At 42.6% G+C, this 23,491-nt stretch overlaps 1 protein-coding gene across 2 annotated transcripts in view; it reads left to right on the forward strand.

Moving 5' to 3' along the window:
• The window catches only part of Sema4f (ssemaphorin 4F), a 29,424-nt gene that overhangs the window by 3,367 nt on the left and 2,566 nt on the right, over nucleotides 1–23,491 (forward strand). The window contains exons 3-13 of one of the 2 annotated variants that reach the window (XM_069989071.1): nucleotides 467–526; nucleotides 754–852; nucleotides 5,912–6,005; nucleotides 15,859–15,978; nucleotides 16,079–16,230; nucleotides 17,102–17,280; nucleotides 17,477–17,624; nucleotides 17,746–17,959; nucleotides 18,102–18,211; nucleotides 18,318–18,478; nucleotides 23,376–23,434. In XM_069989071.1, the coding sequence (XP_069845172.1) occupies nucleotides 467–526; nucleotides 754–852; nucleotides 5,912–6,005; nucleotides 15,859–15,978; nucleotides 16,079–16,230; nucleotides 17,102–17,280; nucleotides 17,477–17,624; nucleotides 17,746–17,959; nucleotides 18,102–18,211; nucleotides 18,318–18,478; nucleotides 23,376–23,434 (1,396 nt within the window). The remainder of the gene's footprint in view (nucleotides 1–466; nucleotides 527–753; nucleotides 853–5,911; nucleotides 6,006–15,858; nucleotides 15,979–16,078; nucleotides 16,231–17,101; nucleotides 17,281–17,476; nucleotides 17,625–17,745; nucleotides 17,960–18,101; nucleotides 18,212–18,317; nucleotides 18,479–23,375; nucleotides 23,435–23,491) is intronic. The other variant, XM_069989072.1, reaches the window with a different exon arrangement.

Genomic DNA, 23,491 nt, shown 5'->3' on the forward strand with positions numbered 1-23,491 from the left:
TTACCTCCTTCCTTGGGTCAGCTGATTGTGATGGGGGAGTCTTGACTGTGGAGCCTCTGAGAAGAGAGATTCATGATGATGGGGAAGAGGCCACAATGACCAGTTTCAAGTGACACTGGGCAGAAGGTATCATTAGAATTGTAATACTCTAGACCCAAAGGTCTATTCAGATGCTGTATACAAGTGTGTACCAGTAGAAACTTTTCTTGAAATACTATTGACTTTTCCTGTATGGAATACACTCTGATATATTCTAATTCATTAAAAAACATTTGTGATTACACAATTGATTTCATTATTCATTAGTGAATGGGAGCTTCTAGTTAGAAAAACAGTGCTCTAGGGCTATCTCAGAAATTCACAGCTTGCTGGCGGTTGTGAAATTGTTTTATTTCCCCTGACTTCAGGGGAATTTTGGTAGAAGGAATCTGGGGAAAACTTCTATGTTTCCTTTTTTCCCCCCCAGATTGGCTGGATGGTACCTGAGTCTCACAGACAGGACTGTATGAAGAAAGGCAAGAAAGAGGTAGGTATGAACCTGGACCCTGTCCCAAGTGTCAATTGAGCCCTTGGCCCAGCTGGGACTTGGTACCCTGTAATGCTCCTATCCGATGAGCCCAGGTAGGGATTCTTAACACCATGCTTATCACCCATCATACTTGATCCCAGAGCTGCCTCTAACTGTCTTGACCCTACCTTGCCTTTCCTTGTACCTACCTGCTGGTTCTGATTCTAATCATCTTTAACCTCCAGGATGAATGTCACAATTTTGTCCAGATTCTCGCCATTGCCAATGCCTCTCACCTCTTCACTTGTGGCACCTTCGCTTTTGATCCGAAGTGCGGGGTTATTGTGAGTGACAGGGGGTAGGAGGAGAGGGAGAGGGGACCTGCATCAGTGTGAATTAATTGGGGGTGGTGGGTAGGAGGATGGAAGGGTTTTCTGTGAGTTACCATGTTGGGCATGGTTAAGACAACCATTGTGCATGATAAGCATTGGGGTTAGGGGATGTAGTCATAAGGAAGAGCCTTTGCCTGCCCCAGTGGAGAGTAGAATGGTAAGGGGAAGGGGACTATAGAAGGTGAGATATGTAGAGTATAAAGCCTATTGTAGTAGGGTGGTAAAAGGAAGTTAGGTATGCTGGTTGGTTGAGGAGAGGACAAATCCAAGAGAGACAGAAAATCGTATTACCCTGTGAATGCTTTGGCCAGACAGTCTGGGTCCATGCCTGATTCTTCTTCCTCCTTATAGCATGTGACCATCTTACCATCTTTCCTCACCTCCTTTGCTAACCTCATTCTGTATAGGCTATGATTTTGTGCTCTCATGGCTTCTGATGTCACTACCCACTAATGTGATAATTGCTGCTCCATGCTCTGGATCTTGTTTTCAGGGTGGATATCCTGTCAATGATATTTTCCTCTAGATTAAAAAAATGCTGTTGTTGCTGCTGAAGGCAAGGCTTCACTACTCTCAAACCCAGATAGTCTTGGGAGATGTTTATTCCCCTAATAACATCTATTCTAGTCATTGCCATGTAATCCCGGGGATGATGACCTTTTTTGAAGTTTCAGCTTTCCCCAACAATTATTGTCCTCTGGCAGCACACATTTGTCATTAGGCTCTGGGATGAGCAAAAAATCTTCTCCCATCCTGTGTTCAGTGGAGTGACAGTTCCTCCCCCTCATTTTGTGCCAGTCCTGGGGTCTTAACTAAGTGCCTGGGCACTATCCTTGAGCTTTATTGCTCAAGGCTAGTGCTCTACTACTTATCTCCATTTCTGGCCTTTTTGGTGCTTAATTAGAGGTAAGAGTCTCATGTACTTTCCTGCCTAGGCTGATTTTGAACTGTTATCCTCAGATCCCAGCCTCCTGAGCAGCTAATATTACAGGTGTGAGCATCAGCATCTGATGACAATTCTCCTATTGATTCTAATCCTTAGCTATAGATTGGACCCCTTTGCAATCTGCAGTAAGCCAGCCATCTACCTGGATCTAGTAGTGTGGATCTCTAAATGTCTCTTTGTTACAGACCATCTTCCTATCTTTAATTTAAGATTCTCTAATTGTATACACTGAATTACTTCAGTCAATCTCTCCAGGCTGCCTTAGGGTTAGGTGGACTCATGTTAAATCTTTCCATAATGTGAGTGAGGACCTCCTTACAAGAATTTGAATGGCTCCTAGGAAGTTTCCCAGTTCAGGGTAGTATTGAAAATAGATATATCCCATAAGGTAATGTTGAGGGACTAGTTTCCCTGTTATCACCAAGCTAATGGTGATATTTATCCAGGCTTCATAGGTGTAAGGATTCAGTTAGATTTGAATATCAGAACCATGACTTTAATGTGAATATTCCTACTTAGTTTCCTAGGGCTTTATCTCCTTCCTTATGGGACCTAGTGGTTGTTAGATAGTGCTTCTGGACAGAAAACATTTTGGACCTATTCATTAGATTCCTATCCATTCTTGAGGGACATCTGCAGTGAAGAGGTTCTGTGTCCTATATACCTACTAGTTAAGCTTCTTCTCTGGATTTTCCTATCTTGAAGGCTCATAAAATGAAGGACCATTCTTGGGCCAAAGCTCTTTTTTTAGGAGAAAAAAGTTGGCCGTGTTGGCTCTTCAAGCTACAATCAGAGCCTGCTTATAGATTTTTGGATGTTCTTTTCTGTCCTTACCTGTTTTATTTGGCTCTGTAGACATGATGGCTTGTTCGGAGTAAAATGTGGAGATTCTTACAGAAAAGGAAATTCAAGCACTGGATTTACCAGCTGCAACAATGGAGTCCTATTTTTTAGTGTCAGCTTGTGAGACATTGGAGGAAAATGTTTTCATTTAATTTGTTGAGGGAATTACAGAAAAATGTTAGGCTACCACCATGACCACAACAATTGATGACCATTCAGCTGGAATATCCAGTTTGTGGCACTCTTAATACTAGGTATTTTATATTCATGGTTAAATTTAGTTGTTATCATTTACATCATGATAATTTAAATATTATTTGTTTCTATTTTATAAGTAAGAAAAGGGAAGTTAAGAGAAATTAGAAGCCGGGTGCTGGTGACTCATGCCTGTAATCCTAGCTACTCAGGAGGCTAAGATCTGAGGATCATGGTTCAAAGCCAGCCTGGGCAGGAAAGTCTGTGAGACTCTTACCTCCAATAAACCACTAGAAAACTGGAAGTGGTGCTGTAGCTCAAGCAGTAGAGTGCTCGCCTTGAGCTGAAGAATGCAGGGCAGTGCCCAAGCCCAAAGTTCAAGCCCCACAACAACAACAACAAAAAAAAAAGAGAGTAATTAGATAATATTGTTTAAGATTATATATCCAGCAGAGACAGGGACAGAGGCAGAGCCAAAATTTCAGCCTAGGTTTGTCTGCCCTTATATCTTATGGCTGTTTGATTTAAGCCAGAGACCACCTTTCTTTTCCTTTTTCTTTATTATCTGAGAGAAGTCTTGTATATGCATTCTATTTTTCTTGACCAAGGACCATTTCCAGACTCACTGTTCAGTGAGAGCCTTCTGATCTGACTTTGAGCTTGAGGGACTTTTCTTCACCACAACTTATTCTGAGAGACTGCCAACTAACACCCCAACATGGTCATAATTCAATGAAAAATCTCAACACACAGAGAGAATATAGTGGCAAAGTCTTGTCCTTTACAGACCCCACTTCAAGGTCATTTTGATCACATGTAATTAATGGGAAGTTCACTCTTTTGAAGGTCAGGAGGCAAAATGACACAGTAATACCTTTGGTGGGGGGAGTTGGCATGTGGAATTTTAAGGGACAGGTAGATAGTTGATCTCTGAAAAATTCCAGCTGTTGAATAAAAATGTAGATATATAGCAGAAGACAACAGACTCAGAGAGTTTAGGTAATGATTTATAGAAGGGCTGGAAATAGAAGAACGAATAAGATATTTGAAATAAGATGATGGATAGATAAGATACATATATTAGGGTTAGAAAGGAGAAAAAGGAGATAGGGGGAGACTACAAGGAAGATGGAGTTTCAAGAGACAATGAATAGAAGACCATTTTGAGATAGTGAGTCAGAAAGGTCAAATGGTGCATCAAGAGTGAAGAGAATGAACTTAGAAAAGGCATGGCTTTGTCGTGTTCGGTGAAAGACAAGGGAGCAGTTTTCAGCATAGAGACGGGAAAATGTAATTTGTATTCCAAGAGTTGGGGCAGAAAGAAGGTCTTTTTGAAAAGTAGTGGAAAGTAAGTCATTTGGGTTAGAATTTTACACTCTACGCAATAGTGGGCCTTTTGTTCATTTGCTCACTTTTGTTCATTTGTTCAGTTTCGTTCAAAAGTCTATGATCTAGTCAGTGGGGGAATAAATTGCTAGACAGCATTCGGGGTGGGGAACATCCAGCCCCTCGGGCTATATAAGACTAATCATTAGGTATGTGATGAGACAGACACTGGGCTTCTTGTAAGCTCTTGTTGGTTGCCTATGCCTGCCCTATCTGCTTATATTGATAATTTTGTATGGCTTCTGAATGATGTTATAAATATCCAGATGGACCTTGGAAAAATAAAGATGAAAGGTTCCCCACCCCCACGAGGTAATTGCCATAGATAAGAATAAGAAGAAAGGCGACCACAGCAACTATTAACTGGGTTTTCAGAGTGTCCAACTTCCTTGCTACTGTAATAATTGAATCATCTTTCTCATCCGGTAGGGTTGCTCCCACAGTCATGTAATTAGAATTCTTATGCCCTGTGAGATATTCAATTCCACGAGGCTCTTTTGACCCTGTGTCCTTTTTTGGTGAGATTACATCTAATTTTAATGACCGTCTTTAAGAGTGTCTCAGTAAAATAACTGAGCAAATAGTATACTTCAGCTCAGGGGATATGAATCTATGTTTCTTATCCAGCTCTCATTAAAGTAATATGTCTATTCCAATTTTTGAGCTAGAGATAGCATGTCTGGCATTTCCATACCATATCTTTGATTTCCAGCTAGTCATAGACTAGTGGCTAGAACCTAGATCCTCTCAATCTTTTTTTTTATTGTAAAAATACCATACAGAGGGGTTACAATTACATGAGCAATGAGTACATTGCTTATCAAGCATTGTTGCCTCCTCCTTTGTTTCTCCTTCCCATCCCTTCCCATCTCCCGATCCTCTCAATCTTAAGCAGAAATCATCCTTGATTTCTATTTTTAGATAATACCTTGAGGCCTCTTTGTGATAGATGCTAGACTATAGTATCTTCTGGATAGTTCTAGTGGAATTCTTACATATTTCTCCTCCCACTCAGGTCACTCCACCCCTCTAGAGCCTCTGGAAGAGAAAGATACTTACCTATTAAACTTATATTTTCATTTGAGTTTCAGGCATTCTTCACTGACTTTGCAGAGTCTCTTCTCTCTTGGATGGATATCTTTGCTCATGTCTTTCATCCTTGGGGTTGGTCTACAAGGAGGCCCCAGGGGGCTTCCAGCTGGTCACTATTGACCTGCACTTTTCTTTGTCCTTCTAAAGGACTCCAGTCCTGAGGAGACTGCTTTCTCCTCTAGTCCTCTTTGTCACATAGTACATTCTGTAGCTAGTTACAAACTACAATTCAGCAGAATTACAGAGGAAAGATCTATATTTCATCTCTTAGTGTTTTCTAGGGCCACCCTACATATTCTTTCAGGGAATGTGCATGATAGGTATTAGGGTGATTGAGGAAAAAGGAAAAAGCTTATGAGAAAGGGATAGTAGAGCTGGAAAAGAGAAGTGGGTGGGGGGGTATCAAAAGTAGGTGACTGAATGATAAGGGGATGGTAGGGGGATGGGCGATGAGTGGAAAGTGAGTTTTCCTTCATCTGATTATCTATATACTTCTCACCATGCTCCTTCCCCGTAACCCCTAAATCAACTGCCCCTTCTGGTCTGTAGGATGTGTCCAGTTTCCAGCAGGTTGAAAGACTTGAGAGTGGCCGGGGGAAATGTCCTTTTGAGCCAGCTCAGCGGTCAGCAGCTGTAATGGTTGGTGAGTGGGGAGAGACAAGAATGTGTGATTTCTTGCTCTAATTACCTCCTTCCTCAGCCCTGCTATTGGAATTTCTGTGTCCTTTTTTTTTTTTTCTTGGAATGTCTATTATTCCCATGTCTTTTTGGCCTTTCCTGTTCTTCCCTGAGTGCCTGTGATGCTTGCTTTTCCCCATATTATTTCCCCCAAAGATCTCTCTAGAGAATGTGGCCTTTGTACCCCTAGTGTGAATATTTCTTCTGTTAACCTCATTTTCTTTCTTTTTTTTTTTTGGTCATGTTTATTTTTTGTTTATAAGAGAAATACACTACAATGAATATTGTAATAAATTTAGGAAAAGCCTGAAGAAAAAAAAATGTAAGTCTAAGCTGGGTGCCAGTGGCTCACATCTGTAATCCTAGCTACTCAGGAGGCTGAGATCTAAAGAATCATGATTTAAAAGACTGTCCCCGATGCTCTTATCTCCAATTAAATAGCAAAAAGCCAGAAATGAAGCTGGGCTCAAGTAGTAGAGCATCAGCCTTGAATGGAGAAACTAAGGGACAGGGCCCAAGCTCTGAGTTCAAGTTTTAACAACAATAACTCCCTCCCCCCCCCATGCCCAAAAAAACCCCAAACCAAACCTTCCAGAAAAATGTATGTCTAGAATAGCTATGTCCCAAATAACTTTATATTATGATGGAAGTGTTATAGATCTTTATTGTCAAATTTGGTAGCTACTTGCTATTGTTGCTGAGGCCCTGAAATGTAACTAGTATAATCAAAGGAAATAATTTAAAATGTAATTAAATGTAAACAGCTTCATATGTCCAGTGACTATCATATTAATACAGTTTTAGGATAACTCTACTTAGAAAGCCACTGCCAGCATTTTAGGATGTTTCCTTGTAGGGCCCCCTTCCTTTTTTTGCCAGTTGTGGGGCTTGAACTGGGCTCTGGTTGCCTGGGTGCTGTCTCTGAGCCTCTTTGTGCTCAAGGCTAGTGCTCTACCACTTTAAGCCACAGTACCACTTCTGACTTTTTATTGGAGGTAAGATTCTCAAGGACTTTTCTGCCTGGGCTGACTTTGAACTGCAATCCTCAGATCTCAGCCTTCTGAGTAGATAGCATTACAGGTATGAGCCACCGGTGCAGGGCTTATTGGCTAATTCTATAGCAGTCAGAAAAATTATTTTGTACCCTAAAACCTGCATTTTAGGTCAGACCAACCCACATAAAACCTTCCAAATCCAGCTAGTTGTTTTCTTTCTTGTGATAAACATAAACAAGCAGGTTAATGGAAGTTTTATGTGTATATTATAATGTCTTTCTTTCTTTCTTTTCTTTTTTTTTTTTTTGTCGATTGTGGGGCTTGAACTTTGGGTCTGGGTGCTGTCCCTCAGCTCTTAAGCTCAAGGTGAGTGCTTTACCACTTGAGCCACGGTGCCACTTCCGGTTTTCTAGTGGTTTATTAGAGATAAGAGTCTCACAGACTTTCCTGCCCCAGCTGGCTTTGAACTGTGATCCTCACATCTCAGCCTCCTGAGTAGATGGAATTACAAGCATGTACCACCAGTGCCCGGCTATAATGCTTTTCAGTGTTAATACTACATGGATATAATTTTGAATTTTGCCATTTAACTTCTTATAGGAGTTTCTATAGTTTTGGGGAACAGGAGAGAACCCTAGGCTGGCCTCAAACTTGACATATTGCTTTAGCTTCCCAAGTGTTGGGATTACAAACAGACATCACCATGCCAGGCTTTAACATAATTTAAAATACTTGATAAAGAGAATTTTTAGGCTAGGTGCTAGTTGCTCATGCCTGTTATCCTAGCTACTCAGGAGGCTGAGATCTGAGGACTGCAATTAAAAGCCAGCCTGGGCAAGAAAGTCCATGAGACTCTGGTCTCCAATTAACCACCAGAAAATCAGAAGTGAAGCTGTGGCTTAAAGTGGTAGAGTGCTAGCCTTGAGTGAAAGAGCTTAGGGACAGTGCCCAGGCCCTGAGGTCAAGCCACACAACCAACCAAAAAAAAAGAAAAGAAAAAAAAATTTTAAATGATACTATATTTCTAAGTATACCATAAATTAAATAATTCCAAATTGTTTATAGGTTATTATTTTTTTTTTGGGTCCAGTTGTGGGGCTGAACTCTGGGCCTGGGTGCTGTCCCTCAGCTCTTCAGTGCAAGGCTAGCGCTCTACCACTTGAGTCACAGTGCCACTTCGGCTTTTGTCTTTTTGCTTATGTGGTGCTGAGGAATCGAACCCAGGGCCTCATGCATGCAAGGCAAGCACTCTACCACTGAGCCACCTTCCCAGCCCCTATAGGTTATTTTTTAAAATTTGCTATTACCATACTGCTGTAGTGACTTTGTCTTCATTTTGGATCATTTCTTTAAGATTCCTAGAAATGGATTACTACACTAAAGGGTGTGAATGTTTTATGACTCATTATCTATTGCTAATTGAGTTTTTCAGATAGGGTGAGCCAATTTACACCCTAAGCCAGCAATGTATGAGAGTGTTGTTTTCTAACATAAATTTCACCATAATGTATTATTTGCTAGTTTAAAGTGGCACTTTGTTTTAATTTGTATTTCTTTGAATATGAATGAAATTGAACATTTTTCATGTTTTAGTCTTTTATTTCTTCTTTGGCTAATCCTGTGTTTAAGTTTTTAAGATGTTAGTGTTCTAATCTGCACATCTTTTCCCTTGTAATTGTAATTTTAACCTCAGTCTTTTTTCATTTAGTGAGCAGATAAATAATTTTTCTCCTTGAAATATTTCCTCCACATTTAACTCTTTGGGCATATTTGGAACTCCCTCCCTCCTTCCTCCCTCTCTCCTCTTCCCCCCCCCCCCCACCCCCGTACTGGGGCTTGAATTTAGCGCTGTCTCTTAAATTTTTTTCCTTAAGGTAAGTACTCTATCATTTCAGCCACAGCTCCACTTCTGGCTTTTTTGGTGCTTAATTGGAGATAAGAGTCTCACAGACGGGGGCTGGGAAGGTGGCTCAGTGGTAGAGTGCTTGCCTTGCATGCATGAAGCCCTGGGTTCGATTCCTCAGCACAACATAAGCAGAAAAACCCAGAAGTGGCACTGTGGTTCAAGTAGAGCACTCACCTTGAGCTGAAAAGCTGAGGGACAGCGCCCAGGCCCAGAGTTCAGGCCCCACAACCCACCAAAAAAAAAAACAAAAACAAAACCAAAAACAAAAAACTATCATTTTGGGGCTAGGAAGGTGGCTCAGTGGTAGAGCGCTTGCCTTGCATGCATCAGGCCCTGGGTTCAATTCCTCAGCACCACATAAGCAAAAAGAAAAAAGCAGGAAGTGGCTCTGTGGCTCAAGTGGTAGAGCGCTAGCCTTGAGCTGAAGAGCTGAGGGACAGCGCCCAGGCCCAGAGTTCAGGCCCCACAACCAGACCCCCCCCCCCCAAAAAAAAAAAAAAAAGAGTCTCACAGACTTCAGTACATACTGGCTTTGAACTGTAGTCCTCAGATATCAGTTTCCTGAGTAGCTAGGTTTATAGGTATGAGCCACCAGTGCCTAGTAAAAAGAGCATTTTCAAAAGAATTTCAAGTCTTATGACTTCAGATGATTAAATTCAGGGTTGTCTAAAGGGGAAAAAAAGAGAATAAAAGATAAGGAAAAAATTCAAGGTTGTCTTTTGGTTAATAATTGGCTAAAGTAGTAAAAATTCACTTTCTACCGTACAGAGGGGTTACAATTACGTGGGCAAGGTAGAGTACCTTTCTTATCAAGCATTGTTGCCTCCTCCTTTGTTTCCCCTACCCATCCCTGCCCATCTCCCCACCTCTCCTTCCCCCTCCCTAAAAATTCACTTTCTAATTTAAAGTGGCAATCTCCAGTTAACTCAGAACTTGTGTTTTCAGCTGACTCATATCCAAATCATAGTCAATACTAATGTAAATTTTCAACTGTGGCTCTAATAGGGCTATCTTTTATTATTATTATTTTTTTGGTCTATAAAAGTGCCAGCTTTGCCAAATCAAATATTGCTTTTATAAATGCTAAACCAGAAATTCTTTTATGTAAGTTTATGTAAATCACATGAATCTAATTAACTGTGTATGAGCAAACAGAATTTCTAGGTAGAAGGATATAAAGGGTTTTTGATGGTGCTTGATGGATTTGGACAAATTGTTTTCCAGTTAGTCCCACCAGTAGTGATGAGAAAATCTGTCTCATTTTCCGCTTGTCAGATTCAAGTAACTTAGTTAACAAACACATAAGCAGTGCTTTTTCTATGTCTTATTTGATATGTATTTTGATTGGTACTTCTACTAGTTAGGTGAAACAATTTTTCATATGTTTATTGACACATATATATTTTGGGAAGTGCCTCATAAATCTACTTAAAATGTGACATTTATCTGCACTGTACTTAGCAGCTAAGTCTTTACTGGTACTACTCAAATCTGGAAAAATGTGACAGTACCATTCACATTAGTGTAAAATCGCCTGTGAGTCCTTCTCAATCTCCTTGGTAGGTTCTTTGTCTTCTGCTCAGTCTTTAAAGGTTGGGCTTCCTTAAGGTTCCATACAAGAGCCTCTTTTCACTCTATGTAGTGTGACCTCAACCAGCTCCATAGCTTCTTTCTCCACTTTCTTGAGATATCTCTTCAGTCTGTATCTGCCTCTAGACATTGCCTGGGGATATAGGCCACACATCCAACTGCCTTTCAGACATCTCTGCTTGGATGTTGGAGAGGACATCTCAAAAGCATCATCTCCCAAACTGAGCTCATCATCTCATTCACTTTCTCCAAACCTGCTTCACTATGAGCTTTTTCTCTTCTGAGTGTATGGTGCCATTGCTCATCCAGGTACTTAAGTTAGAGGCAGCAATTGGTTTTCCTTGGTCTTTTCTATCATGTCCCATAGTAATCAGGCTTTTATGAAGATGAGCAGATACTTTTGCCTTCTTTTCTGGAACTGCTTCTGTGTCTTTTGTTTTTGATGGTCATGGGGCTTGAACTTGGCCTGAGCACTGTCCCTGAGCTTTTCAGCTCAAGGCCATAGTGTCAGTTCTGGTTTTCTGGTGGTTAACTGGAGAGTCTCACAGACTTTCCTGTTCCGGCTGGCTTTGAGCCTCAATCCTCAGATTTCAGCCTCCTGAGTAGCTAGGATTACAGGCATGAGCCACTGGTGCCCAGCGCTGTGCCTTTTTATTAATTACTTCTAGTCTTATTGCTAGGATTACAGACATGAGCCATTGGTTCCTGGTTCCTGTGTCTTCCTCCAGTCCTATGTCCTCTTGTCCTTGTGACTGTGTGAGTGTGTAAGACTATATGTCAAGTTCCTTGTTGCTCCTGGAGCATTCAGAATCCTACTTCCTCCTAAGTGTCTGGTTCTCCTGCTAACCTTAGTGTCAGTGACCCTCTGCTATTCTTAACAGCATTCCTTTTCCCCACGGATCCATTAGAAAAACTGAAGACCCTTTACTTTCCATTCCTTGTTGGGTCTTTGCATATCTGTGGTCTTTTATTGTTTCCAGAATACTAATTCCCCCAGCCCTGTACTCTGAGCCAGGCTCTTAAAATATTTATGACTGCCTCCTCTACTACATTGCCTTCTGTTCTCAGGGAATCCATGATGCAGTTTTTGTCAGAGGTTTGGTTTTAGAGTGTGTTTTGGGAACACATTCAACCCAGCTCTTCTGTATCAGCTCCTGTTCTTGTCCACCAAAGTACAGAGGGTTGGCTCATTTGCTGATGCATTTACTACTGGGACCAATGACCAATATTTGGTTTTGCTTTCCTAAAAAATTCTGGAAGGGAATGAAATCTCCTCTCCTTCTGTAGCATGTCAAACATATGGCTCTTTGAAGTTACACAAGGAATTGTGATTAACATGTATTGCATGCCCACTGTGTGCCAGAGCCTCGCTGGTTCTCTGCAGTTGCTATTGCCTCAAACCTTTACCGTTTGCTCTAAATTATTTTTGTTCTACATTCCAGGGACCTGAGGTTGAGGAAACACTCTGCCTAAAAGTTTGTCTAAAAGGTTTAGGTATACTTTGCCTAAAAGTGTACCTCTTTTCTGTCCCAACCACCTGTACTGAGGATTCAGCCCAGGGTCTTGTCCTGTACATACTAAGCAAACTAGGCAAGTGCTCTGTCACTTGAGCTATTTTCCTGTCCTCCTTCCCTTGCTCCCTCCTCTCCTTTTCCCTCCCACTCTCCCTTTCCCTCTCCCTTTCTCTCCCTCTCTTTCCTCCTCCCCCTCCTCCCCCTGCCTCCCTTCCCCTCCCCTTCCCTTCCTGGCTAGTTATTTGTGTTTATGACACACAGCTTCTTTGGAACATCCACGATCCCAGGATGACTGTATTTCTTTCTGCATGACTCTGCTTCCTCCTGCTTCCCTCCTAAGTAGCTAGTATTACAGGTGTGAGCCACCAAAGCCTGACTAAGTTTCTTATTCTTCAATGATTTTGCTCCCCTAGGTAGGTGTAGCTCTGTCCTCTCTACCCACCCTCATTTTCTGCTTCTTCTAGCTTCCTGGTATCTGACTCTGTGCTTGTATTCTTGATTCCAGTGGGAACCTAGCACTTAAAACTCCTCTATGTGTCTATGAGCCTCCATGGCCCTTGCTAAGGTATCTGTGCACCGGTTTCCAACACAGCCTCCATCATACTTTTTCAGACTCTCTGGCCTGATGTCTCAGTTGCCCATGGTAGTTTCTCCCCTTCTCACCATCATTGTTCACCAAGGATCTTTTCTTACCTTACTTCTTACTTACTACTCCCTGTGCACTGCCAATACTATCATGCTGTTCATGTTGTGACTTTTAAGCAGGATGTATGATGACTCCCTGGTTGCTGATTCTGGACTATTCTTTTTAATTGCCTCCTTGTATCTTTAATTTATGCCTTGTAGTTACTTCAACCTTGGCAGGCCCAATAGTGGAATTTACTTCATCTCTGCTTGCTCCTTCATGGGCCTTCTGCTATCATTTCCTGCCTTGATTAATAATATTGCTGTGTGCTACCATCAATCTCACAATCTAGAAAACGTAAGAGACGTTATCATACTTCATTCTCTCACATCTAATATTCAATTGATTTTTAGGTCTTCCTGATAGATTCTACCTCAGACATACCTTTCCAAGGGCTGGAGGTGTGGCTCAAATGGTAGAATGCCTGCATAGGAAGTACTAGGCCCTGCATTCAAACCTTACTATCTCATGCACACACTCTTCACTCACTCACCCCCCTCCCTTAGAAGCCTATGCTTTTTATTCTGTCTGCCCTGCTTTAGCTCAGGCCTTCCACTCTTTCCTGGACTATATGGATGACTTTAACTAGCCTCATTATCATTATTATTACTATTAGTGATACTATTTTTTAAATACATTTCTAATTATGAAAATGCTGTACAGAGGGGTTATAGTTACACGAGCAAGGGAATAAATACATTTCTTATCAAGCATTGAAGTGATTCTATTTTTATGGCAGCGTTTCACTATGTAGTCTAAGTTGCCCCTGAGCTTATAACTCCCTGTCTTAGCCTCCCAACTGCAGGGAATATAGATGTGATCCATCATACCCCATCTAGTATGATCTTATTAACTGAAGATGTCACTCTCCTTAAAGTTTCTGCAAGTTTTACTTTTTATAGGATGAAGTACAGACTCTTCACAGTTGAGTGCCTTTCTCTATACCTTCAGCTTTACCTCTGCTTACTTGCTCTGCCTGGAAGTTCCTTTGCCTTTCTGGGCTTCAGCCACAAGTGTCCCACCTGCTTGAACATGGCTCCCCTTTTTTGCTGTCTGCTTGACTTTCTTCCTGAAATTCTCCTATCTGACAAATTTCCTTCCTTTGTTCTTTGTTCCTTCCCTCCCTCTCTCTCTCTTCCTCCCTCCCTCCCTCCCTCCCTTATGTGTACAGGTAATGGGGCTTGGGTGTCATTCTGTAGATTTTTTTTTTTTTTTTGGGTCCGGTCGTGTGGCCTGAACTCTGGGCCTGGGCGCTATCCCTTGCTCTTCAGCTCAAGGCTAGCGCTCTAACTTGAGCCACAGCGCCACTTCCAGCTTCTTTCTTTTTGCTTATGTGGTGCTGAGGAATCGAACCCAGGGTCTCAGGCATGCAAGGCAAGCGCTCTACCACTGAGCCACCTTCCCAGCCCCCCCATTCTGTAGATTTTTGCTCAAGTCTGGCACTCTACCACTTGAGCCACAGCTCCACTCTCAACTTTTTGCTGGTTAATTAAAGATAAGAACTTCACAGACTTTCCTGCCCATGTTGGCTTTGAATGTGATCATCAGGTCTCAACCTCCCAAGTAGCTAGTATTACAGGTGTGAGCCACCAAAGCCTGGCTAAGTTTCTTATTCTTTTTTTTTTTTGGGGGGGGGTCTGTTGTGGGGCTTGAACTCTGGGCCTGGGTGCTGTCCCTGCGCTCTTCAGCTCAAGGCGAGTGCTCTGCTTGAGCCACAGTGCCACTTCTGGTTTTCTGGTGGTTAATTGGAGATAAGAGTCTCATGGTCTTTCCTGCCTAGGCTGGCTTTGAACCTCTATCCTCAGATCTCAGCCTCTTGAGTAGCTAGGATTATAGGTGTAAGCCACTGGCGCCTGGCAAGTTTCTTATTCTTTAAAGATTTTGCTTGCCTAGGTAGATGTAGCTGTGTCCTTACCCACCCTTATTTTCTGGTTCTTCTAGCTTCCTGGTATCTGACTCTGTGCTTATATTCTTTCTTTCTTTCTTTATTTATTTTGGGTCCGGTCGTGGGGCCTGAACTCTGGGCCTGGGCGCTGTCCCTCAGCTCTTCAGCTCAAGGCTAGCGCTCTACTACTTGAGCCACAGCGCCACTTCTGGGTTTTTTCTTTTTGCTTATGTGGTGCTGAGAAATCGAACCCAGGGCCTCAGGCATGCAAGGCAAGCGCTGTACCACTGAGCCACCTTCCTAGCCCTGTGCTTATATTCTTGATTCCAGTGGGAACCTAACACTTAGAACTCCTCCACGTGTCTATGACTATCTACTGTTTTGATTCAATTTTTTCCTGTTTGTGTCTGAGCTCTTAGCAGTGTTGTTCAGGGCAGCCATATTTCTCTCCCATTCAGCCCACAGAACAGCCCCTCCTTTCCATCCTAGAGTGTCTGTGATTCTCTCTTCTCCATTATCTACCACTCCTAGAGTGCCTCTGCCCCTCCCCTGACAGGAAGGGAGGACTTGGTTCCTCTGTCGCTTTCCCCAGCGTCTGTGAAACCTCTACCCATTCATTCTGTCAGTTGATAATTCTCAAATAAGGCCCTGACCACTTGCATAAGAATAACTGCAACTGCTATTTGAAGTGCAGGTTGTTGGAACACCCCTAACTCTACTGAATGGGAATTGCTGGGCCTAAAAAACTGCATTCGATCGTCTCCCCATGATTCTAGTATTCTGTAGAGTTGTGTGTATAGTAACACCAAGGGATATTCAGAAAGCACACTAGTTTCCTCAGACTTTATCACAGTGGAGAACTTGAGTAAGATTTGGGATGGACACAACACAGTGCTCTTCTTGGGGAGTTACAATACAATGAGCATAGTACAGGGTTACTTTAAGATAAAAAACCCCGCAGATAACCTGATTTCCACTCAAGAGGCCTTTACTGTTCTTTCATACTGATTGACATTCTGGCACAGTTTTCACTTTATCGTTGATCTCCTTACTATTTCTGAGCAGTGTTTCTCTGCTTACTGTAAGTCATATGAGGCCTGTGATGTGCTTAGTGGTGCCTGGCACTTGCTGGATGCTCAGTCCTGACAGTGGCTGCCCTGCTTTATCCCCTGCCCTGCCTATAACTGCTTTTGCTTCCTTTAGTGGGTCTCTGACAGATGCTTTTCTCCCTGTCGCCCTACAGGGGGGATCCTCTATGCTGCCACAGTGAAGAACTACCTGGGAACACTGCCGATTATCTCTCGGGCTGTGGGTCTTGCTGAGGACTGGATTCGTACAGAAACCTTGCTGTCGTGGCTTAATGGTGGGGAGAGAGAGGGGGGTCTTCTGGGAGACAAACTAAGGGGAAGCTGGGTGGTCCTAGGCTGTGTCCAGGGGAGATCTGAAACCACTGGTCTCCCCAGCCCCAGCCTTTGTCTCAGCCATGGTCTTGAGCCCAGCCGAGTGGGGGGATGAAGATGGAGATGATGAAGTCTACTTCTTCTTTACGGAGACCGCCAGAGTGTTTGACTCATACGAGCTCATTAAGGTCCCACGGGTGGCCCGAGTGTGTGCGGTGAGATCCTTATCTCCCCTGTTGGTTGTGTCTCCTGCTGTCTGCTGTCTCCTGCGGTCTGTCCTCCTGTCCTTTCCTCTCTTGGTCTGACTTTGCAGTTGTCATGTTTGCTTTTTTTCCTCTGCCTTGACTTCCTCCCTGGTTGCTTAAGGAATGTGGAGAGGAGGAGCAATGGTCTCTGACCCCAATTACTTTTTATTAATACACTGTCTACGGGAGGTGGACTTGTATAGATTAAAAGTAGGAAATGGTGATAGACAGACCTGGGTTCAAGTCCTGTTCTACCCATGTATTGCCTCTGTGACCCTGGACAGATTCTTTAGCATCTTTGAAAATCATCTGTCAAATGGGCATTATAATAACATTGACCTATAAGGGTTGTTTTGAGGACTAAAAGAGTAACTTCTGTAAAATATGCCTTAGTATGGTACTAAGTAAGTGCACAATTGGCTTAGTCACTATATTACTGTGACCCCATCTACTTGGGTATCTCATTATCCTCACAGTTTGTTAGTCTGTATGTCTGTCCTTGCTTCCCCCCTCCCCCCCAGTCTTGGGTCTAAACTTGGCCTGGGCGCTGTCCCTGAGCTCTTCAGCTCAAGGCTAGCGCTCTACCACTTGAGCCACAATGGCACTTCTGGCTTTTTCTGTTTATGTGGTGCTGAGGAATCAAACCCAGGGCCTCATGCATGCAAGGCAAGCACTCTACCACTGAGCCACCTTCCCAGCCCCTCTGTCCTTGCATTTTTATGCCCATCTTCCCATCAGTATATATCTGTGTGAAGTCAGGGAGGAATTTTGCATTGGTTTCTGCACTCTCTGCCCAATGTTGGTCTTCTCAAAAGAATTTCCCATGTGCTTGTTGCTTCAGGGGGACCTTGGGGGCCGGAAGACCCTCAAGCAGAGGTGGACAACATTTCTGAAGGCTGACCTTCTATGTCCAGGGCCTGAGCATGGCCGGGCTTTCAGTGTCCTACAGGACATGGCTGAGCTTCGACCCGAACCTGGAGCAGGGACCCCAGTCTTCTATGGCATCTTTTCCTCCCAGTGGTGAGGGGTCTTGGTGTGGAGGAGAGTGACAGGGTGGGAGATACGTGGCTTTGGAATGGTGTTGGTGCTGTCTCCTTCTGAGTGGATGGACTTCCTGGGTTGGGTAGCTCCCATGAATTTCTTGGATATGTCAGGTGACTTGATAAGGGATGAGCTATCCCTCTAGATATCAGGTCTCAACCTTTGTCTCTTACAGGGAAGGGGCTGTTGTCTCTGCTCTCTGTGCCTTCCTACCCCAAGACATTCGGACAGCACTGAATGGTCCCTTCCGAGAGCTAAAACATGAGTGTAACAGGGCAATGCCTGTCATAGAAAGTGAAGTACCTCAGCCTAGACCTGGACAGGTGAGGTGTTTATCCCAGGCCTGAATTAAAGAGCTGTTTTGTGGTCAAATGCGATGCTGAATATTACTGACACATCCTGTTCCCAGGGAAGCGTGGTCACTCAGCCCTTTGTTTCCTCTAGTGCATCACCAACAATAGGAAGCTGCAGCAGTTTAGCTCATCGCTCTCCCTGCCTGACCGTGTGCTCACCTTCATCCGGGACCACCCGCTCATGGATAGGCCAGTTGATGGCCAACCCCTGCTGGTTACTACAGATACAGCTTATCTCAGAGTCGTGGCCCACAGGGTGACCAGCCTCTCAGGGAAAGAATATGATGTGCTCTATCTGGGAACAGGTATACTTAAGAGTTTAGCACGTTGCCCAGTTAGTTCATCATCTCACTACAGAGATGGTTCCTAATTCATTACCTACAGGCCTCAGAGCCCTAGGCACAGGGCTAGTTATGTCATTCTTTTTACCTCTTCCCTGTCTACTAGAGGATGGACACCTCCACCGAGCAGTGCACATCGGAGCACAGCTCAGTGTCCTTGAGGATCTGGCCTTGTTCCCAGAGCCACAGCCGGTTGAGAACATGAAATTGTACCACGTGAGTTATAGATTTCCAGTCATGTGGCATCTAAATCTTGAGCCAATTAATGATCCTGAGCTCCTGGAGATCCAATGCATTCCTCTTCTCTGTTCCTCTTCTGTAGGGATGGCTCCTGGTTGGCTCCCGTTCTGAGGTGACACAAGTAAACACGACCAACTGTGGTCGCCTCCAGAGTTGCTCAGAGTGTATCCTGGCCCAGGACCCTGTCTGTGCCTGGAGCTTCCGGCTAGATGCGTGTGTGGCCCATGCTGGTGAGCACCGAGGGTGAGTATGTTATACTGCTCACTTGCCCTGTCTGTATGTCTGTTTCTCACCCACAAATGCCACCTAGTCCCTGTGTATTTTCTTCTTCTGTTAGTATCTACATTACTTGTCTCATCTGTCAGCCCATGCTAACTCATTTGTCTATCTGATGCTGCTTAACTAATGTCTTCAACTTTCTGCAAGACAGCTAGAGCTGTCCTGACAGTGAGACTGAGTCCTTGTCAGTCACTGACAGACAGACAGTGGTACTGATTCTATCTCTGATAGACACTTCTTGGTTTCCATCTTCTAAGAGCTCTGGGCAGTGTTTGCATGGTTAATCACACCCTCCTTCCTTGATATCTTCTTTTCCTTTTGCCTTCTGTGACTCCACATTCTCCTCTTACCTTACTGATTTCTTTCTCATTCAACTACTGAAAGTTAATGAGTTTAGTTCTAGACCCCTTATTTTATACTTCTGCACACTCTCTAAGTGATTTCATTGTTATTATTTTCATTCAAGTGCTGATGATAGTCACAATAGCTGAGATACAGAATTTTCTAACATACTTCATCTGCTCTTTGAACGATCAAGAGCAAACAAACTTAGCAAGTCCAACTTACATTAGCAAGTTCTGCTTCAAACGTAGCAAGTCTAAGTGCCCTGATGTTTCTTCCTCTTTTCCTTGCATGCTCCTCTTTTGGTTCTCTTCATTTCAGCAAAGGGATCTGTGCTTAGGCCAGATATTGCCTACATTGCATTGCAATTCATACTGATTCTAGCTCAAAAATGTTCTTCAGTTTCTCCCTTTTTCTTTCCACTTCCACTGCTATCACTCAAGTCCAAGCCATCATCACTTTTTAACTGGACTACTCCAATTTCCCAATTGATCTCCTCTTATCCATTTGGGCTCCTACAATTCACTTGCTACTCAGAAAATAACATAATATATATCATGTGGAAGCCAACCCTTGACATTGTATTTATCCTAAATACTTTAATCTAGTCCTTATCTCTTAAGATATTTTATTGTAGGAAATTTAAAACACAATCAAAAGTAGAGAGATTAATATAATGAATTTTAAATGTCTACCACTCAGTTTTATAATCACCAATTCCTGGCCAGTCTTGTTCATCAGTACTCCCAATTATTTTGAAGCAAATCTTAGACATCAGATCACTTTATCCATGAGTCTTTCTTTGTCTATTTCCAACACAGAAAGCTTCTTTCAGATATATCCATTATGTTATGTAATAGATAAGCTATTATTAATAATGGGTAAAATGCCATTATCATATTAAAATCTTATTTTTATTCTCATCAAATATCAAATGTTCCAATTTTCTCAGTTAGATATACTTAAAAATACTCTAAGTTAGGATCCAAATGACATCTATTAACTCTAATGGGTTTATGTGTTTTTAAAGATGAGATCCCTCTTCAATCTTGAATTGAGATCCATTAATGAAGTATTGTGTGTGTGTGTGTGTGTGTGTGTGTGTGTGTGTGTGTGTGTGTGTGTGTGTGTGTGTGTGTGTGTGTGTGTGTGTGTGTACTGGGGTTTGAACTGAGGCCTTACCTCTTGCTTGGCTTTATAGTTCAAGGCTAGCACTCAACCATTTGAAGCTACACCTCCACTTCCCATTTTTTACTGGTTATTTGGAGCTAAGAACCTCTTAGATTCTATGCCTGGGGTGGTTTTGAACTACAATCCTCAAACCTCAGCTTTTTTTTTTTTTTTAATATTTTAACAGGTTTATTTAGGCATTTATTTCTTGAGATGTATTCTTTTTTTATTTTTATTTTTTTATAAATTTAATTTTATTTTATTTGTGAACATACTGTACAGAGGAGTTACAATTACATGGGCAGGATAATGCATACATTTCTTACCAAGCATTGCAGCCTCCTCCTTTGTTTACCCTTCACATCCCTTCCCAGCCTCCCCCCTCCCCCCCATCCCAATCCTATTCCTTCCTCCCCCCCCCCCCCCCCCCCGCACCGACATTGTAAAGCTCGTTTTGGACATGACAACTTGTACTTCTCATTGTTGCAACAGGTCCACCTGTATCCTTAAACAACTGGTTTTTCCCCATCTCCTCCACAAGTTATACTGACATCAAATATAGTGAAAGCAGGCAAACCTCAGCTTTTTGAGTAGCTAGGATTACAAGTATGCGCCACTGATGCCTGATATAATGAAGAACTTAGATCAATTGTTTGGAAAGTGTTTTTAAACTATCCTTGAGGTTCCCTATTTTAAAGCGCAGTCATTTACAATCTATAGAACCTGTAAATGTATATGTTACCCTCATGAATTACAGAACTACAGGTTACAAATCCTTTAGAAGCATATATACTTTCTTTGGGAAATAAAATAGATTAATTTACATACTAACACAGAAATAAAATGTTTAAAATGATAACAAACATGTAAGTACACTAGTCATAAAATTTAATTTTGTTTTCAGATGTTCATTTTGAATTGAAAGTGTAAAATTTTGTGCTAGCTCTTGATCGGACTTGGCATTTTGCCAACCAGGGATATAAATAACTTGAGTGGCAGGCTTCGAAGCAGTGCATTTTAGGTTAAGAATTTTGATCCCATCTTTTAGTTTTTGGAGAAAGAACTTTTAATTCTCTAAAACAGAAACAAATACTTTATTTTTCCTTTATTGTTTTAGTATTTTTAAAATATAAATTTCACTAGTCTTAGCTCCCAGGGTCCTTAAGATATATGTATGAACTTACAGAGGAAGGAGAGAAGAGGGGAAAGAACAAGGTGGTGGTGGTGGTTGGGGGGCATATATATGCCAGAGCACTAGGTTGATACATCTGTATATTCTACCCTCATATATCAATCCACAGATAAGAGAAAAGTGTAGAGTACAAGGTTTCTGTGACTATAGCTATATATATGTCCCACTTTCACCATGTCCACTGGACAAACGAGGCTTGTGGATTTGTTTTGTGTATGGTACTGAGGTTTGAACTCAGGGCCTTGTGCTTGCTAGGAGGTACTCTTAACTCTAATCTTTTTTATATGATCATTTTTGAAATAAGGTCTTACTTCTTGTCTAGGTGTGTGCTTGGATTTCAGTCTTCCTCTTTATTCCTGTCGTAGCTAGGATGACAGGCACATGCCACTGTGCCCAACTTTTGGATAGAGACTGGAGCCAGCCTGAACTGGCCTTAAAGTGTGATCCTCCTGATCTCAGCTAACTATGTAGCTAGAATGACAGATGTGTACCACCATACCCAGCCATGGGATAAGAAGGGGTCTTGTCACAATTTTAAAAAAATTAAAAAAAAAAGAAGGGGTCTTGTAAACTTTTCTACCTTGATTAGCTTCAAACTATGATCCTCTTTATGTCAGCTTCTCTATTAGGCTAGGATTACAGGTTTGAGCTACTGGTATTCACTTCTAATCTTGGTTTTATAAAAAATTTTCACCTTCTCATACCAGTCTTGGAGCTCATTTCAGGGATATCAATTGTTCTGTAGTTCTTATATATTCTATAGTTTTATAATTTTTCCCCAGAGAATTCTTGTGGCTGTGGACAACCAGGTCCATTTTTAGGTGATTCTCTTTCCTTTCCTGTTTTTGTTTTGGGATTTGAACTCAGGACCTGAAGCCAGGCAAGCATTCTACCACTTGAGCTGTGCCTCCATACCTTTTTTTTTTTGTCGGCCGTGGGGCTTGAACTCTGGGCCTGAGTGCTGTCCCTCAGCTCTTCAGCTCAAGGCGAGCGCTCTACCACTTGAGCTACAGCGCCACTTCTGGTTTTCTGGTGGTTTATTGGAGATAGGAGTCTCACGGTCTTTCCTGCCCGGGCTGGCTTTGCTGGCTTTGAACTGCGATCCTCAGATCTCAGCCTCCTGAGTAGCTAGGATTACAGGCATGAGCTACCAGCGCCCGGCTCCTCAATACCTTTTTTGCTTCAGTTATTTTTTGAATAGCATCTCATATTTTTCCCTAAGCCAGCCTCAACCACGATCCTCTGATGTATATCTCCTGCATAGCTGAGATGACAGATGTGTACCACCATTTCTTTTGAAGTGAACATATTGTCTAGTCTGGCTTCAAGCTGTGATCCTGCTGATCTCTGCCTTCCAAGTAGCTGAACTCACTATGTAGCCCAGGCTGGATGCAAACTCTTCATCTTTCTGCCTCTGTCTCTTGCATGCTGGTATTACAGGCATGCACTACCATACTTGGCTTCCTTTTTCTTTTAAAGTACAACTACCAAACATCTTCCTAATAGTCCATGGTCTGCTAGAAATATATGTGTAGATTTTTTTTTGTCAGTCGTGGGGCTTGAACTCTGGGCTTGGGCACTGTCCCTGCGCTCTTCAGCTGAAGGCGAGCACTCTACCGCTTGAGCCACAGCGCCACTTCTGGTTTTCTGGTGGTTTATTGGAGATAAGAGTCTCACAGACTTTCCTGCCCAGGCTGGCTTTGAACCGTGATCCTCAGATCTCAGCCTCCTGAGTAGCTAGGATTACAGGCCACCGGCGTCTGCCATGTGTAGAATTTTTTTTGCCAGTCCTGAGGCTTGAACTCAGGGCCTGGGCACTCTTCCTGAGCTTCTTTTGCTCAAGGCTAGTACTCTACCACTTGAGACACAGCACCACTTCTGGCTTTTTCTGTTAATGTAGTACTGAGGAATTGAACCCAGGGCTTTATCCATGCTAGGCAGGCACTCTACCACTAAGCCACATTCCCAGCCCTCTGTGTAGAATTCACATGACAGATGTCATGAGGAATATAGGAGTCCTGGGGAAATATTTGCTGATGAGGAGAATGTAGACTTGAGATGACCAAGGGTATAATGAATGAGTGGGTGTTTCGTAGGTACTGAGGAGGTTGAAGTGAAGGTTGACATTGGATTTACCAAATATTCTCTTCTTTGTAGGCTGGTGCAAGACATCGAGTCAGCAGATGTCTCTTCCTTGTGTCCCAGAGAACCTGGAGGTTTGTATGGCTTAGATAAGTGTGGGTGGGGTAGATAGGAAAGGATTAGAAAGTTGT

This window comes from Dipodomys merriami, unplaced genomic scaffold, assembly GCF_024711535.1.
Source record: "Dipodomys merriami isolate MVZ:Mamm:240054 unplaced genomic scaffold, mDipMer1.0.p SCAF_37, whole genome shotgun sequence".
Lineage (NCBI taxonomy): Eukaryota > Metazoa > Chordata > Mammalia > Rodentia > Heteromyidae > Dipodomys > Dipodomys merriami.